Below are 19,857 nucleotides of genomic sequence, written 5' to 3' on the forward strand. Positions count from 1 at the left end.
CTCCCTTCCCACCAACCTGGCCCAGCACTCACAGCTATGTGTCTGGCCTGCAGTTCTCAAAGCCTGGTCCTGATCCTCCTAATACAGAGCAGCTCTTCAACAGGCACACAGGTCCAGTGATCAGCCCTCAGGACTGCCTGGGAAAGAAATGCCTGATGTCTTAATAGGAGCTACTTTGTTTAAGGCTGTATATTGTTTGCATTGGGTGCTCTTAATTTTGATCTCCCTCTTAAAGGTGAGGTACTGAAAACCTTCAGGGATACTATAAATCTACAGGGTAGAAACTGCTAGATGGGAAGACACTCAAACAACATAAAAAAAACAAGGGAACAAAGCTCCCCAAACAAACCAAGATGTTTCATTAATGAATTTATTGACCACACAGTAGAAGAAATGTCAGAGGAGTTCAAACTGTACGTAGTTAAACTGACCCATGTCATAAAAGATGATATAAGGAGTGCAACCAGAAATAAATATCAGGAGGTAAAAGATCACTTCAATAAAGAGATAGAGATTATGAAAACAAATTAAGCAGAAATCCTCAAAATGAAGGAATCAATAAACCAAATTAAAAATTCAATGGAAGGTATCACCAACAGACTAGACCACTTGGAAGACAGAATTTCAGACAACAAAGACAAAATACATAATTTTGAAAATAAAGTTGACCACACAGAGAAGATGGTAATAAACCATAAATAGAGCTTCCAAGAATTATAGGATAACATGAAAAGACCAAATTTAAGATTTATTGGGATAGAGGAAGGCATGGAAATACAAAGGAATGCACAATCTTTTCAATGAAATAAATCAAAAAATTTCCCAAACTTGAAGAATGAAATGAAAAATCAAATACAAGAGGCTAACAGGACCCCAAATATACAAAATGACAACAGACCCACACCAAGGCATATTATAATAAAAATGCCTAGCATACAAAATAAAGGTAGAATTTTAAAGGTTGCAAGACAAAAGTATCAGATTACATTCAAGGGGAAACCAATTTGGATATCAGTTGGTTTCTCAATACAGACCCTCAAAGCTAGGAGGATTCTCAGTTGAGTTCTACAAGATCTTCAAAGAAGAATTAACACCAATACTCCTCAAATAGAAAAAGGAGGGAACCCTTCCAAACTCATTCTATAAGGCTAATATCACCCTTACACAAACCAAAGACACATCAAGGAAAGAAAACTTCAAAGCAACATCCCTGATGAACATAGATGCAAAAATTCTCAATAAAATTTTGGCAAATCGCATACAAAAACATTTAAAAGACAGTGCACCACAATCAAGTGGGGTTTATCTGTGGAATGCAAGGTTGGTTCAACATATGGAAATCAATAAACATAATTTATGACATCAATAGACTTAAAGACAAGAATCATATAATCATCTCAATAAATGCAGAAAAAGCATTTGACAAAATACAGCACCCCTTCATGTTCAAAACACTAAATAAACTAGGGATGGTAGGAACATACCTCAACATTGTAAAAGCTATCTATGCTAAGTCAATGGCCAATATCATTCTAAATGGAAAAAAATAAAATTGGAACAAGACAGGGATGCCTTTTTCACCATTTCTATTCAACATTGTCCTACATTAATATAATTAATGGTAACTTTTTAAGATATGATCATGGTATTGGGATTATATTAAAAAACTTTTAGAGATATATATTAAAATATTTATAGGTAAAATTATATGATGATTGGGTCTATAATAAACAGGGAAGAAAGGATATTATCTATAAATTGGTAATTTTCAAGATGACTCATGGGTACATGGTATTCATTATACTACTCTCTCTTCTTACTATTATACTATTATATATTTTACTATAATAGTATTATGCTAATATACTATGATACTATACTGTACATTATACTAATCTATTTTTGTGTAATTTTTCCATAAAAAAGTTTTTAGAAATTCCATTTTTTGTTTCTTCTTGATCTCTTTTGCTGAAACTTTTTCTTAAGCCAGACAGTTAAATGTTGGTATTCAACAGGTAGGTACCTGCTGATCTCTCTCTTTTTTCATTCTTTAAGTTCTTTTTGTTAATCTTAGTTGTATTCAGGATCCTTTGTACAGCCAAACAATGACAACAAATTTATGTAAATAAAGAACAGAGCCAGGTGTGGTGGCATATGCCTGTAATCCCAGTGGCTTGGGAGGCTGAGGCAGAACAGTGAATTCAAAGTCAGTCTCAGCAAAATTGAGGTGCTAAGCAACTCAGTGAGACCCTGTCTCTAAATAAAATACAAAACAGGGATGGATGTGGCTCAGTAGTCAGTTGCCCCTGAGTTCAATCCCTGGTACCCTCCTCCCCCAAAAAGGAACAGAAATTGGGTGGCTAAATTAAATGAATAGTATAGATAAATAAAGCAATTATAGTGTATCAGTCACAAAATTAACCATCTGCCATTTTATTACTTCTACTTAAGGGAAATATGGAGATAGGCTGTCTATAAAAATTCTAATCTAAGAGTTATAAGGCCTAATGGTTGGGATATATATAGTTTATTTTGTTCACTGGGATATACATCCTAAGAGAATGAGTGGAAGGAATTTAATATATCAAGGCATGATGGGCAAGCCACTTTGTCTCAGAAAGCAATCTGTCCCAAAGCCTAATGGAATGTTGCTTCTGACCACTCCTTTCTTCTTGCTTTAACTACTGTTCATCTGCTGGTGACTTATAATCTAAATATTCAGTTCAAAATTTTCTCATAAGTTTCAGTTCCATTCAATAAAGTACTATCACATATTTCTTCATAAGTATTTCAAATTCTACTTGGCTAAAACTGTACTATCTTCCCTACCAAATCTGCTATCAGTACCACCAACTTTTTAGTATTAATATCAGAAATTTGGGAGATATCCTAGACTCTCTTTTCAACTTCATACCCCAACTTTTAACTAATCACAAATTCAGACACTGTATAAATCTTTAATTGCAAACTACTCACAAAAATAAATATGAATACATTCTTGTGTGGTGTTAGGAAACTATTAATACAATAGAAAAATATAATTTACTAAGTGGTAAACAGAAGAATATATTAAGGTCTGTCAGGTTTTTTAGAATTAATGAAAAGCATTTTTATTACCTTTCCCAGTTATAGAGATTAATATTGATCTGAATTGCTTGATAAACAAGGCCAGCTTGAAGAAGTATTATTTCAGCCTCCTGTATGTTTCCACTAAACATTAGTATGTGAGCCATTTTTGATTCTTTAGATGGAAGATCTTTTATTGAATTGATGTATTGAACTTTATCAATCTGAAACAAAAGAAAAATATTTGAAGTGAAAAATAACAGAAATAGAACAATTTATGGTGAGAAAAAGTACACATTATATATATGTAAACATTATTTACTTACTTCACCAATTGCTGCATAGGCTATTTCTGCAGTAGTCATATCTCGATTAGCAACTGCCATAGCAGCTAGGCAAGCCCACATGGTTTGCTCCTAAAGTAAAATATGAGAATTACCTCAACTACATGGCTAAATTGCCTTAGAACAAACTCCTAGTGAAATAATTAAAACAATTAACTTAAAAATAAAAATTACAGAACATGGCAATGAAAAAACTAATTTAAAAAATTAAATGATGTGAAAATTATATTGTGGTTATTTTGTTTAAAATATGTTAATAACAGAGAACTTTCAAATAAGATTTTATAAATTTTTTGCTAGTGAACAAGGAATTATTTATTCATTTATTTGATTATTTATTTTTGTGATACTGGGGACTAGACCCAGGGCCTTGCGCTGGCAAATGTTCTACCACTGATTTACCCACAGTCCAAGTTGTTTGTTTGTTTGTTTTTTAAATCTAAAATAACTTAAGGTTATAAGCCCTCCTGTCTCTTTAATGAGGGAACAGAAAGTATAAATTACATGGAAGAAGATGAACAGTGATGTACTCAAACAATGTTATCATGGCAGATTGCTACTACTAATTCATTGTAAGGAAGAGCATCTAATGTCATTTTAAAAAGTGTATTCTAAGGGATGTAACTGATATTCAATAAAACAAGTCTACGGTCAAACATCTGGAAAATACTGGATTCAAATTTGAGAAATGCTGATCTAAAGCAGAAATTCTTAACCTTAAGTTATACAAAAGAACCATGTAAGAAAATTAAAAACTATGCCTAGTCCTCAACTGAGACCTAATGAATTAGAATCTCTGTGGGGGTATAATTTAGAAACTTGACTTTTATAAAAAGTTCCACAGAAGATTTTTATATATGCTAGTATGTACAAACTACTGATCTAATTATAGCTTCTTCAAAGAAACGGCTTTTTTTAAAACATGGCAACATCTATTCCTCTGAATTGCTCATATTCATTTATAAAGCAAAAGACATGATCCTATTCACAAATTTTCTACCGCTTAGCTATTATCATTACTCATCATGCTTTTGATGATTGTGTAAACCCATACACAATATATACACAGTTACGGATCTGAAATGTGAAGTACCTTAACAAAGCGACAAAGTCTTACAGCATCCTCCCATTTCGAACTGCTTACATATTCATGGAGAATAGCAGGATATGGTGATATGCTGATGTGTACCAGAGAGCCATCAGCTCTTCTTATAGTTACCTGATTTCCAACAAAACTCACAATATGGGGATTCTTACTAAACTCACTGTTGAAAAAGAATTTAAGGTTACATTCTGAGCAAAATTTTCATATGTAGTAAATCTGGGAAGTAGATTCCTGACAAGCATATGGAGTCTCCAATCTCCAAAATGTACCCCAAAAAATTAACTCCAGGGAGAATATACTCAAATAAACATTTGAATTTAACTTGCTATATGCACATACTTGAAGCAAAATCTACCATCAATCTAAAGTGACAAAAGTTCTTGTGCATTTGAAGCTATTCCTAAAAGCATCTGAAATGAACTTTTGCTAGTTTGGATCTTGTGTTCCCTCAAGGTCCATGTGGTTAAAAGTTTGCTTCCAAGGGTGGTGCTCTTAGAAGGTGATGGAGCCTAGTAGGAGGTCTTTAGGTCATTTGGGAGAATGCTCCTTGAAGGGACACAGTGGGACCCCAGCCCCTTTCTCTTTCTCTATTTCACTTCTGCGACAAGTGAGTAGTTCCGCTTAGCGATATGCTCCCACCAGGGTCTAAAAGCAACAGGGTCAACCAATCATGGACTGAAACCTCTGAAACTAAACCAAAATAAGCCTTTTCTCTTTATAAGTTGATTATATCAGATATACATTCCTGAAGTTCTTAAAGTCAATGATAATCTGTGTTTTGGGTAGTTGTCACAAATTGTGCTTCACTGAAAAATCATAAGAGTACCTATATTAAAATCACTGTATCACATTGAAGGAAACTACCTAAGCTACCATTAAATAATACCATTAAACAATTTCAAGTAAGCTTGAAAATTACATTACTATAAGAGGCAAATAAATAGTTCATATTATATAGTCAATTTGGTTCCATCACTTAAATCTCACTAAGCTAATTTTAGCTGAACAATTTATTTGATTAAAATAAGATACCTTGTAGAATTTAAATCAGAAGCAAACATATGACACTGTATTAGCATTTTATTTACCACAATATAGATTCCTATGTAGTAAAATGTTACCTTGCATCTCTTTCATACAAAGTTTTAGGCAAAATGTCTCTGTCCACATAAACCGTATTGGGATAATACCACACTGTAAATCGAGTATCTTGAAGTCCACAAAGGATATTGCATGTATCACACCATGCCAAAGTATGTACCATTGTTCCTTAATTTAAAAAGAATATTAATGTTCTATTAGTTTTGATATATAAGTATCAAAAATACATCTTTAAAATCAGATGACAAACTAGATCCCATCTAACTTTTGGTAACAACATCTCTACTTTCTGAATGCATAATGGCAAAACATGCAAAAATTCACATAAAAATTAATGAACATATTTGAATGTTCTACTTCAAGCCATTACATTTTTAATTTTTAGGTCTTTTTTTTCAATGTCAATTAGTTGTAGCAGCTAAAGACTTGATATGAAAATGGAATGAATTATCTAAGAAATGTGAGACCAAAACATTTTCAGATTCATTCAAGCAAGGAAATTTGATACATAATAGATAAGAGTAGATTTAGGAAATTGACAATAATTTAAATATAAAATGTATTAAAATTTTACCAAGTTTGATAATTTGTTCTTCCTTCCCAAATCGTTTCACTGAAGTGATGTAGAGATCTCTATTCTTATCAATGAAAGCAATTTTTCGATCATTGGTAAGTCCCTTTTGATCCAGAGCAATTTCTAAGATTTCATTCTAAAATTAAAAAAAAAAATACAAAAGTTAGATTAGTTTCAGTTGCGAGACTTTTGATTATTTAATTATAATATTTATTATTTAAAGATCAATTAAATGTAATTTACCTACTTACAGTGATAAAATATCCCTTTTAAATAATTTTAAATTGCCAATATACTAATAGTTCAAAAGCTACACTAAAGGTTAGTTACTCTGCCCACAATCTAAGGGAAAGATGGCTTTTAAAATATAACAAAATAATGTATATATAGATATGCTGTACGCTGAGAAACACTCTCATCTACCCTGCTGAATTATCTTTAGAGGATAGGGTGAAAAGGGTGAGGCAAGTCTAAGTGTCACATGAGAGGTCTACTTTGATTAACAAGGTCCTCTTACCAAAATGTATTCTAAGTAGACTGCCTTATAATGCCTGTATCTTAAGAATTAGTTAAAAATAAATCTAGGACAAATGTAAAAATATCTTATACTTTCAGAGCCTTAAATTTTATAGATTTTTCATATACTTTGCCTGTGAAATAGGAAACTTGATGTAGGTATTATTATAATACTTTGCAAATCAGACCCATAGTCATTAAGCAATTTTGCTCAGAAAAAGTTGGTAACAAACATATCTAGAACTTACAACTTAGCCTCCTGATTCCAAGACCATTGCTTTTCCTACAATAGGAGTATTTCTGGCATCCAACATTAAGCTACCATATTAGCTAGTAAGATAAATTTTCTTATAGCTTAGAAATGGTTTAGTATGGATTCATTTCAATTCAATTCAATCCAAATGGGATTTCTGGGGGATCAGGGTACGGGGTCTGGCTATGTTACTCAGGCTGGTCTTAAACCCCTGGCCTCAAACAATCCTACTGCCTTAGCCTCCCAAGTAGCTGGAACTATAGGTAAATGCCACAGTGTCCTCAACTCAAACAGGATTTGAAGATTTTGCTAGGAACTGAATTCAACAAGAATCATGATCAAGTCATTGTATCTAAATAACATCATGATCATATCATCAAGTCACTGTATCTAAATAACACCTCTTAAAACAAAATATACAAATTGATAGAGCAGTCATATTCAAATACACTTTTTTTAATTCAAATCTTTTCTGGAATACCACAGTTTATATTTTTAGGAAGTATTTTTTCCATGTATATTAAGACATGCATGAATATACATCTAGGTATTTTCAAACCTTTTAAACCTTTTAAAGAAACTGATCTTTGCCAGGAGTAGTGGCCTCTAATCCTAGCAACTGTGCAGACTAACATAAGAGAATCGCAGCCTCAGCAACTTAGCAAGACCCTCAGCAATTTAGTGAGATCCTATTCTCAAAATAAAAAATAAAATGAACTGGGGCTGTAGCTCAGTAATAAAATACCTAACACTTAGCATATGCAAGGCCCTAGGTTTGATCCCCATCACCAATACACATCAAAATCAAAGATGAACAATGATAATAATACCTGTGTAAAAAGGGGAGAGGATCTACCTTTTCATTCAGCAGGACTTTCCCATTTTCCATTTCTATTTTCTCTATTTCTGTTCTATTCACCCTGGGTCACTCTTCATAGTGGGAGATGACAGTAATTTTGTCTTCATTAGAACCTTCTCCTTTGCCCTATACTAATTAATATTCATTTAATAATACAAAGACTTGAGTTCTAGAATGGGCTCTATTATTATTTGGGAAATTTATTCTTTTTACATACTTATTTCTATTAAAAAGGAAAAATTCTCGTCTTGATTTAAAGTGACTATAAAACAAGCAGTGTACATATTCCTACTGAAAGGTAAATTGATTCACTCTCTTTGGAAGATAACTTGACAACTCTCATTAAAATTACAAACGCTCATATCTTTTGGGCCAGCAACATTTCATGAATTAATGCCAGATATACTAGAACTGTAGCAAGAACTAGAACTGTATGAAGAAGATGTATATGGAAAGTAATTCACCTTGGCAATACTATAAAAGCAAAAAACTAGATGACTTAAATGTTCACCCTCTGGGCACAGATTATATAAATTCAAATACATCCATAAAATGGTACATTATTTGGTAGAAGGAAAAAGGATTGAGAAAGCACATTATGTATAGATATGGAAAAATGTCCAGAAATAGTGTTGTATGAAAACAGCAAGGTGCCAAGTTATATGCTCTTTTTGTGTAAGAGGAGGAAAAAGAACAAATATCAGTTTTGTTTGTACATACACAAAATTTCTCGAAGTATATGTAAGATATTAATAACAGTGGTTACTTATTTGGTGGAAAGGAACTGTTTCACATGAGTAATAAGTATAGTAGGAAAACTTTCTCATGTTTTTTGATATCAGAAATCATACGAATGCATTCGTTATTCAAATTTAAAACCAGCACTTAGAAAAAGAAGAAAGTACAATTTAGAATAACATTTCATTAGAAGTATAAAACAATTGAGATAAAGCATCTTAAGACCCTAAAACATCACTTATTTGGAACAGTAATATAATGTGCTCTTTTAAGATTAAAAAATGAGAAGTCAATAAAATATTTTTGTATTTCTTTATTAAGTAATTTTTTCTTATAACTATAGTCTTAAAGAAAATGATGGTTAAGAACAAGTCAATGAAAAAACTGCAAGAGGTTTAAAATGAAAATAAATAGTGTTGTTGAAAAGCACTAAAAAGCCTGGAATCTAAACATATAAGTCAGATTCTTTTATTCAAATAATTTTAATAATAGCTTCCTATTGCAGATTCTTAGGCAAAATATGTAGAATGCACACTGATTTTAAATATAAGACTAGTTTCTATTTTCCTGCTTAAAATGAAACTATTTTGAAAAGTAAACAAATAGTAGTTATTTACATTAGAAATAGCTAATGTTCATTACCTTATGAGAAAGTAGCTTCCCATCACCTAGTGGTTTTCCAGCTGATGCCTCAAAAAGGAAGATTACTTGAAAAAAGAAATTGACATTACATAGTGTTTTCTATTAGCATTTTTATTGGTAAATTTCAGGAGAATTATCATAATCCTCATGAGAAATTCTTTAACTCTCTGAACCTCTGAGTATCTGTTGGCACAGAAGAATAGCATCAAATTCCTATTTATTAATAGGAGTACATTCTTATGAAAACAGTGAAACTGAATACTTATTCCTAAAACAAACATTTATTTAAAACTGTTATTAAGGGCTGGGGTTGTAGCTCAGTGGTAAAGCACCTGCTAGCATGTGTGAGGCATTGGGTTCAATTCTCAGCACCACATATAAATAAATAAAACAAAGGTCTATCGACAACTAAAAAATAAATTTAAAAAACTGTTATTAATAATCTAAGGCATCAATGCTCCTCTGAAGGCTCAACAACGGAAATTCAAATGTGGATGTAATTCACAATTCTGATAACTCCAATTTAGACCCACACATTATAGAAAATCACATTCTACAAAGAAAAAATGTGTTGAGTGCTTACTATGATGCCAGACAACATGTGCTGCTGTTTATTGTCATCCTGGGTTCCCAGTTGGGAGCTTCAGAAACGGTTAAAATTTCCTGAATGATATAACTTTCTTTGTTATACTAATTAGTGTCTTGGTGGATACCTGGAAAACCTCAGGATAGAGGCTGATAATCAAAAGGATGGAGCATGTGATTTGAAGATTGGGAATTTTTAGGTCTCTGACCTCTGTAGATAGGAAGAGGACTAGAGATTGAGTTATAGCATATTAAGATAGGGGTGAAGGACAGGTAGTCAGTATAGATAATAAATGATCTAGTCGAAAAGATGAGGGCTGGTTATCAAAGAAAAGGAAATGAGTTGCTAACAGCTCCACAGATGCACTTCTGGGACACAAGTAATTATTCCTGTGTTCTTGCTCCTTAAGCTGGGGTTAAAACAGGGATTTTGGAGTCTATAAAAGAGACAAGACCAACCCCTCCCGTGAACACCCAGCTATGGGCCCCCTTCTCTGCTATCTCTGTCCCTGTCTCTTTTTTAAATAAAAGTTGCTTTCTGTGTTTGCCTGTGCACTTTTCTCATGTTTAATCTTCAACACCCAGGGAACGAGCACCTATCCCTGATCTCCAAGACCTATATCAATATGGCCAATGATTTAATTAATTATGCCAAGTAATAAAACCCCATAAAATTCTGGACTGAAAAGTTCAGTGAAGCTTCCTGGTTGGTGAAAACACTGATGTGCTATGAGGTGAGAACACACAAACTCTACGTTCCTTGCCAGGCCTCCTGCTTTGTATATCCTTTATAATAAACTATAACCATAGGTAAAGCTTGAGTTCTTTGAGTTGTTTTAGTGCATTATCAGATTTGGGAAGGTCATGCAAAACCCTGAATTTATACAAAGTTAGGAAAATAGGTGTGAGGACACTCTGAGACTGGTGACTAACATCTAAAGTGAAGGCAGTCTTGTGTTAAAAGCTTTATCCTTAAGCTTTTGGGTTTGTGCTAACTCCAGGTAGCATCAGAAATGAATTATTATACAACCAGTTGAGATAAAAATGGAATAGTTTGGGTCAGGAAATAAAAGCGTTCACTAGAATGACCCAAAAACATTGAAACATTTGATTTGGGAACAGGATAAAGGGGCAGGAGATGAGGAACCTCTGATTCTTCAATGACCACAGGATCATTTAAGGTATGAAACAGTAGCTATGTTGCAATCAGTTATTGGAGGTAAAAATTATTTATGGAATTTAGAGATGATGCATAGAATTTCCAGAGAACTGGCTCACTAAATGCATAAGAAAATGCAATATAATAAGGAAAAAGATATATACAATTCCTTAGTTATTGTTATCTGCAAAAGCTAAAGTCAAAGTATGAAGTGGATCGAACATAAATTCTGACCAGTTTAAATCAAAGCCTCTTGTTTTAGGAACTTTACTAAGGAATGTATTAGGGAAGATTCTGATTCTGGTCAGTTCTAGGTACAGCCATTATAGCTATTTTCAAAGGAAAAAGTTATGCTGAAACAAATGATTAAAAAAGACTAGAATGGTTCCTCAGAGAATGGGGATAGATAAAGGACTCACCAAAGAATGGGGTGGAAAGGATATCTCTAAACAGTTATTAAGAAATGAACTGAATAAAGCAAATGTTGGTAGGATCAAAACACTGAGGTTGGGTAAACTGATGGATCCCTGAAGGTGTTCCAACATTTAAACCAAACTTTGGGCTACATGTAACACTATTTTCTCCTGATCTGCTTTTATGTTGGACCATCCCTCATTCTCTTTGACTAGTTCCTCCTTAATTGGTGACCTTTGTTCCTAAAGTTTTGTTCTTGGTTGCCTTTATTTCATTTATTTATTTTGATTCATTGTACACAAATGGGGTACAACTATTGTTTCTCTGGTTGTACACCAAGTAGAGTCATACCATTTGCATAATCATACATGTACATAGGGTAATGATCTTTTTCTCATTCTGTTATTTTTCCTCTCCCCCTACTTTTTTCCTCTATACGATACATCCTTCCTCCAATCTTGCCTCCTTCTACCCACCCCCCATTATGTATCATCACCCGCTTATCAGAGAGATTATTTGGCCTTTGGCTTTTTAGGATTGGCTTATGTCACTTAGCATAATATTCTCCAACTGCATCCATCTGGCTGCAAATGCCATAATTTTATTCTTCTTTATGGCTAAGTAATATTCCATTGTGTATATATACCACAGTTTCTTTATCCACTCATCAAGTGAAGTGCATTTAGGTTGGTTCTACAATCTAGCTATTGTGAATTGAAAACCTATGAGCACCCTGTGGCTGTGTCACTGTAGTATGCTGATTTTTTTGTAAACAAATGGGATACATGTTATTTCTCCTTGTACATGAAGTAAAGGCATACCATTTGTGTAATCATATATTTACATAGGGTAATGGTGCTTGATTCATTCTGTTATTTTTTCCTCACCCCCAACTCCTCCCACCCCTCTTTTCCCACTATACAGTCCCTCCTTCCTCCATTCTTGCTTCCCTCCCGCCCCCCATTATGTGTCATCATTCACTTATCAGCGAGATCATTTGTCCTTTGGTTTTTTGAGATTGGCTTATCTCACTTAGCATGATATTCTCCAAATTCATCCATTTGCCTGCAAATGCCAGAATTTTATTATTCTTTATGGCTGAGTAATATTCCATTGTATATATATGCCACAGTTTCTTTATCCATTCATCAACTGAAGGACATTTAGGTTGGTTCCATAGTCTGGCTATTGTGAATTGAGCAGCTATGAACATTGATGTGGCTGCATCTCTGTAGTATACTGATTTTAAGTCCTTTGGGTATAGGCCAAGGAGTGGGATAGCTGGGTCCAATGGTGGTTCAATTCCAAGTTTTCTAAGGAATCTCCATACTGCTTTCCAGAGTGGTTGCACCAATTTGAAATTGTACCAACAATGTATGAGTGCACCTTTTTCCCCACATCCTCGCCAACACCTATTGTTGCTTGTATTCTTGATAATCGCCATTCTAATTGGGGTGAGATGGAATCTTCGGGTAGTTGTGATTTGCATTTCTCTTATTACTAGAGATGTTGAACATTTTTTCATATATCTGTTGATTGTTTGTAGATCTTCTGTGAAGTGTCTGTTCATTTCCTTAGCCCATTTATTGACTGGGTTATTTGTATTCTTGGTGTAGAGTTTTTTGAGTTCTTTATAGATTCTGGAGATTAGTGCTCTATCTGTAGTATGTGTGACAAAGATTTTCTCCCACTCTGTAGGTTCTCTTTTCATAAAGGATAGTATCCTTTGTTGAGAAAAAAACTTTTTAGTTTGAATCTATTCCAATTATCGATTCCTGCTTTTATTTCTTATGCTTTGGGAGTCATGTTAAGGAAGTCTGGTCCTAAGCTGACATTATGGTGATTTGAACCTACTTTTTCTTCTATTAGGTACAGGGTCTCTGGTCTAATTCCTAGGCCCTGATCCATTTTGAGTTGAGTTTTGTGCAGGATGAAAGATAGGGGTTTTGTTTCATTGTGCTGCATATGGATTTCCAGTTTTCCCAGCACCATTTGTTGAAGAGGCTATCTTTTCTCCAATGTATGTTTATGGTGCCTTTGTCTGAGAAAACTTATTTATGTGGGTTTGTCTCTGTGTCTTCTATTCTCTACCACTGGTCTATGTGTCTGTTTTTCTCCAAATATCATGCCGTTTTTGTTACATCACTCTGTAGTATAAGATATGGTATCATGATGCCTCCTGTTTCACTTTTCTTAGTAAGGATTGCTTAGGCTAATTTGGGTCTCTTATTTTTCCAAATGAATTTCATGATTGTTTTTTCTATTTCGATAAAGGACATTGGAATGTTAATAGGAATTGCATTTAATGTGTATACTGTTTTTGGTAGTGTGGCCATTTTGACAATATTAATTCTGCCTATCTAAGAACATGGGAGATCTTTTCATTTTCTAAGGTCTTCTTCAATTTATTTCTTTAGTGTTCTGTAGTTTTTATTGCAGAGGTCTTTAACCTCTTTTGTCAGATTGATTCCCATGTATTTTTATATTTTTTTGATGCTATTGTGAATGGGGTAATTTTTCTAATTTCTCTTTCAGTGGATTCATCACTGATGTATAGGAATGCATTTGATTTATGGGAGTTGATTTTATATCCTGCAACTTTGCTGAATTAATTTATTAGTTCTAGAAGTTTTCTGGTGCACTTTTTTGGATCTTCTAAATATAGAATCATGTCATCTGCAAATAGTGATAGTTTAAGTTCTTCTTTTCCTATTTGTATCTCTTTAAGTTCTTTGTTCTGGCTAGTTTCCAGGATGATGTTGAACAGAAGTGATGAAAGAGGGCATCCCTGTCTTGTTCCAGTTTTTAGAGGGAATGCTTTCAATTTTTTTCCATTACAATGACGTCAGCCTTGGGTGTAGCACAGATAGCTTTTACAATGTTGAGGTATGTTCCTACTATCCCTAGTGTTTCTAGTGTTTTGAACATGAAGGGATGCTATATTTTGTCAAATGTTTTTTCTGCATCTACTGGTTTACTCTCCATCTCTGCTTGGATGTCTATGAAGCATTTAAACATACCATGACAAAAACAGAACTCTTGATTTACTGACCCCTTCCAAACATCCTCCTTTTTTTTTTTGTCTTCCATCTCACTTACCTAGGATAAAAACTTGTAAGATAAAAAGGCTTGCCTCTCCTGTTTCCCATATGCTTATATCCTTACCATGTCCAGTGTCTATATATGGTTCTTGCCTCTCTTGTGTCTTCCTCTCTTGCTACTAGTTCATGTTGATCCAATTACATGGTCTTCTGGCAATTCCTTTTAACATGCCAACCACTCCCATCTCAGAATCCTCACTATAGTCATTCCCCTTCCTCATTTCCAGGATGCTCCATTCCCTCATTTAGTTTGCTTCAGAGCATGTATCATTAGTAGACAGTTTATTATATGTTTGTTTATTTTCTAGATTGTTTCTCTTGTTTCCTTTTGTATCTTCAAATTCTAGAAAAGTATTTGGCATATAGTAAGTACTTTATAATATCTGCCAATCTGTAATACAGTGATACCTTAATAAAATGGTTTCATTGTACTATCAAATTCGAAATCACTCGACAAATTATTTATAAATACTAATCTGGTCTAGATTTTTAAATAGGAAATTTATTCATACCTTTCCTCTACTTCATTAACTTATATTTTTTATTTTTGGTGCCACAGAATGAACCCAGAGGTGCTTAACGACTGAGCAACATGGTAAAGACTTTCTTATTTGGAGACAGGGTATTGCTAAATGGTGAGACAGCCCTTGAACTTGGCAATCCTCCTGTCTCAGCCTCCTATGTCACTGTGATCACAGGTGTGGGCCATCATTCCTGGCTTCATTAACTTAATTTTAAAAACATGTAAACAAAATAAATGGTACAATTAAGTACAATATTTACTGTTACCAAATGAAGAAAACAGGAATATTTAAAAAGATGAAAATTAATACACATTTTAGGATCACAATCTTGAATTAAAACTCTACCAATAGCTATTGAATAAAGATTTATTTCTTATCATCAATCTTGGAAGTTGTAACAATATATGTGTTCTATCAATTGGGTATAGTACAACAACTTTAGTTCTTATGTAATTCAAATTTAGAACAAATCAAGGAGCTTATAACTCTCATATAAAGTTAACATTATTAGATAAGAAAATGGAAGTTAATTTATGTAAATTTTATAGCATTAAAAAATTTCATGGAAACTAGTTGTGGAAAATTAAAAGATGTACTTACTTTTTTCATCAGCTTTATCTTTTATTGCTATAGTATCATTACTCAGAGAGACAGTCTGTGCATTCAGAATATCTGTTCTCATTCCAGGAAATTTTGGAGAAGAAATGAAGCGTCCTTCATAGGAATATACATAGATACCACCACCATCTACAAGAAGAAAATGTCTAAAAAATAAAGAATAAAAATATGTTCTCAGATAGAAAGGTACTATATTTTCATTTTATATTAAAGAATAATTTAACCTATCCCAGACACAGTGGCCTACACCTGTAATCCCAGCACCTCACGAGGCTGAGGCAGGAGGATCACAAGTTTAAAGGCCAGGCTCAGCAACTCAGCAAGGCCCTAAGCAACTTAGTGAAACCCTGTCTCAAAAATAAAAATGTAAAGAGGGCTGGGGATGCAGTTCAGTGGTTAAGCACCTCTGAGTTCAATTCCCAGTATCAAAAAAAAAAAAAAAAATTTATTCTTTGCAAAAATCTAAATCCTACAATTAAAATAAGTACATAGATATATAAATAAAGTATTTTAAAAAACAAAAGTCAGTATTTATTGTTTTATGTCAGTTTTTTTTGTTTTGTTTTTTGATGGAGGTGGGGGAGGAAAAATAAAAAAGTCCATAATCACTACCATATGCACTAAAATTGTGACTTCTTTTACATTATACTCTCAATTCTTTTCTTTTCCTAAAGAAAAATGTCACCAATTAGAACAAAGTTTTAAAAGAAAAGAAAAAAGAAAAATCTCTATGCAAAGGCAATTAGAAAATCTGATAATTTATAAATCAGTGATTTAAACGATGGGTGTTTCATGAAACTTTTAACATATTTCATAAATATTAAGTTAAAGATAATGAAATACTGGGGGCCAAGATGGCGGACTAGAGGGCGGCTGCATTTCACGCTGCTCCAGGACGCAAGATTCAAAAGAGGAGATAGTGAGAGACTTGGGACCAACTCAAAGCCGCTGGGTGAGTCTCTCCTGTTGGGGAGGCATCCCGGATGGGGCGGTAGCCCCCGAAAGCAGGGAATTTGTGAAGTGGAGTTGCTCGGCGAGACGCCCCTCCCCCCGCTGGAGCGGTAAACACGGACAACTGGGATCATCGTAGAGGAGGCGGCTCAGCATAGCGCTTGGACTCGAGCAGCCGCTGGGGCTCCGGGCGGCTGCCTGGGGAGGGGCTGCGTGGCGAGCTGTTTGGACCCAGAGTGACCGCTTCCGAACACCAGGGGGTTGCCCGGAGGAGGAGGAGAGGCCCGGCGGGTCGCTTGGGTCTAGGAGTGACTGCATCAGAGCCACGGGCGGTTGCCAGAGGAGGAGCTGCGTGGTGAGCTGTTTGAACTCAGAGTGGGCGCTCCTGAGCGCCAGGGGACTGCCCGGAGGAAGAGGAGGAGCGCGGCGGGACGCTTGGTCTGGGAGTGACTGCATCAGAACCACAGGCGGTTGCCAGAGGAGGAGCTGCGTGGTGAACTGTTTGAACTCAGAGCGAGCGCTCCTGAGTGCCGGGAGGTTGCCCGGAGGAGGAGGAGGAGCGCGGCGTGTTGCTTGACCTGGGAGTGACTGCATCAGAGCTGCGGGGGGTTGCCAAAGGAGGAGCCGCGTGACGAGCTGTTTGAACTCGGAGCAGCTGCTCCAGAACACTGGTGGCCTGCCTGGAGGAGGAGAGCGGTGGGACGCTTAGCCTGGGAGTGACTGCATCAGAACCACAGGCGGTTGCCAGAGGAGGAGGCGAGTGGTGAGCTGATTGGACTAAAAGCAACCGCTCCTGAACACCGGTGGCCTGCCTGGAGGAGGAGCGTGGTGAGTCACCTGGTCTCGGAGCCACCGTTCCTGAACACCTGGGGGGCTACCCCAAGGAGGAGGAGGAGGAACAGGGCGGGTCACTTGGACTTGGAGTGACTGCCTAGGGCTACGGGTGGTTGGCGGGAGGAGGAGACCCGAAGTGAGTTGTTTGGATTCCTAGTGACTGCGTCGGAAACCGGGCGGCTGTCCGGAGGAGGAGGTGTGTGGCGGGTCTCTGTGTCTCGGAGCTATTGTACGGGGCTCCAGGTGGTGGCTCAGGGGAGGGGCTGCATAGCCAGGCGATTGGTGCAGAGCAGGGTCCCAGGAGCTCGGTGGCTTCTTGCTGGAAGAGCCGCACAGAGACACGCCTAGGGGCGGAGCGAAGTTTCCAGGGCGGTAGGCAGATTCTCTGGGAGAGGCAGCCTAAGGAGACTCGCCTGCGAAGGGTGAGGCTCCCAGCCCAGGACGTAGGTCCGGGCCCCTGGGATCGTTGCAGAAGAAGACAGCCCAGCCCAGGTGGTAGTTGTAGATTGAGGGGAACCTCTAGGAGGGCAACTGACCAGCGAGACGTCCCCACCGAGTGACTCTTCCCGGCCGGGGGAGGTCTTCCCACAGGGACGGTAAAGCCAGAGACATAGGCACAAACAGGCCTTGCCTCAGCCCACAGTCTACTTCCCCATTGGATGACCATTGGTCAACAAGTGGAGGCACCTCCGCCCACTAGCAGGGAATATACGCCACCTGAGGGTTACCACACCTAGAGAGGCAGCTTCTTCGTGGAGCTCTGCATTATCAACCTCCTCCAAGACTTCAGGCTACTGAAGGATAAGAGGGGATATACTAGCAATCTTCAGGGACATTATAAGTTGATAGAGGAAATCTGCAATATCTTAATGACCCACTGATCCCTGAACAATATGAGAAAACAAGGGAAGAAAATGCCCCAAACAAATCTAGATGTTATATCAATAAAATCCAACGACAGCATGGCAGAGGAAATGACAGAAAGGGAGTTCAGAATGTACATAATTAAAATGATTAGGGAAGCAAACGATGAGATGAAAGAGCAAATGCAGGCATTGAATGATCGCACCAATCGACAGTTAATAGAGCAAATTCAGGAAGCAAAAGATCATTTCAATAAAGAGTTAGAGATATTGAGAAAAAACCAAACAGAAATCCTTGAAATGAAGGAAACAATAAACCAAATTAAGAACTCCATAGAAAGCATAACCAATAGGACAGAACACCTGGAAGACAGAACTTCAGATATTGAAGACAAAATATTTAACATCGAAAGCAAAGTTGAACAAATAGAGAAGATGGTGAGAAATCATGAACAGAATCTCCAAGAACTATGGGATATCATGAAAAGGCCAAATTTGAGAATTATTGGGATTGAGGAAGGCTTAGAGAAACAAACCAAAGGAATGAACAATCTATTTGAAGAAATAATATCAGAAAATTTCCCGAAATCTGAAGAATGAAATGGAAAATCAAGTCCAAGAGGCTTATAGGACTCCAAATACACAAAATTACAACAGACCCACACCAAGGCACATTATAATGAAAATACCTAACATACAAAATAAAGACAGAATTTTAAAGGGCTGTGAGAGAAAAGAACCAAATTACATTCAGGGGGAAGCCAATACGGATATCAGCAGATTTTTCAATCCAGACCCTAAAAGCTAGAAGGGCCTGGAACAACATTTTTCAAGCTCTGAAAGAAAATGGATGCCAACCAAGAATCTTATACCCAGCAAAACTTACCTTCAAATTGGACGATGAAATAAGATCATTCCATGATAAACAAAAGCTAAAAGAATTTACAAAAAGAAAGCCAGCATTACAGAACATTCTCAGCAAAATATTTCATGAGGAAGAGCTAAAAAACAAAGAAGCAAATCAGCAAAGGGAGGAATTATCCTAAAGGAACTGTCAAATAAAGGAGGAATCAAGATGTGTCAAAAATTTTAAATATGAACCAAATGACTGGGAATACAAATCATATCTCAATAATAACCCTGAATGTTAATGGCCTGAATTCATCAATCAAAAGACATAGACTGGCAGATTGAATTTAAAAGAAAGATCCAACAATATGTTGCCTGCAAGAGACTCACCTCATAGAAAGAGATACCCATAGACTAAAGGTGAAAGGATGGGGAAAAACATACCATGCACATGGGCTCAGCAAAAAAGCTGGAGTATCCATCCTCATTTCAGATAATGTGGACTTCAAGCCAATGTTAGTTAGAAGGGATAAAGAAGGACATTTCATACTGCTTAAGGGAAGCATAAATCAGCAAGATATAACAATCATAAACATCTATGCCCCAAACAGTGGCTCATCCATGTATGTTAAACAAATCCTTCTCAATTTTAGAAACCAAATAGACCATAACACAATAATACTAGGTGATTTTAACACGCCTCTTTCACCACTGGACAGATCTTCCAAACAAAAATTGAACAAAGAAACCATAGATCTCAA

At 36.0% G+C, this 19,857-nt stretch overlaps 1 protein-coding gene across 5 annotated transcripts in view; it reads right to left on the reverse strand.

Annotated features, from left to right (window-relative positions):
• Positions 1–19,857, reverse strand: part of Ift80 (intraflagellar transport 80) — a 115,568-nt gene that overhangs the window by 21,205 nt on the left and 74,506 nt on the right. For all 5 annotated transcript variants that reach the window (XM_047564616.1, XM_047564613.1, XM_047564614.1 and 2 more), the window contains 7 exons: positions 15,582–15,745; positions 9,199–9,263; positions 6,191–6,326; positions 5,637–5,784; positions 4,504–4,675; positions 3,393–3,482; positions 3,118–3,290 (listed from right to left, as the gene is read on the reverse strand). In XM_047564616.1, coding sequence (XP_047420572.1) covers positions 3,118–3,290; positions 3,393–3,482; positions 4,504–4,675; positions 5,637–5,784; positions 6,191–6,326; positions 9,199–9,263; positions 15,582–15,745 — 948 coding nt within the window. The remainder of the gene's footprint in view (positions 1–3,117; positions 3,291–3,392; positions 3,483–4,503; positions 4,676–5,636; positions 5,785–6,190; positions 6,327–9,198; positions 9,264–15,581; positions 15,746–19,857) is intronic.

Source organism: Sciurus carolinensis, chromosome 9 (genome assembly GCF_902686445.1).
Source record: "Sciurus carolinensis chromosome 9, mSciCar1.2, whole genome shotgun sequence".
Taxonomy (NCBI): domain Eukaryota; kingdom Metazoa; phylum Chordata; class Mammalia; order Rodentia; family Sciuridae; genus Sciurus; species Sciurus carolinensis.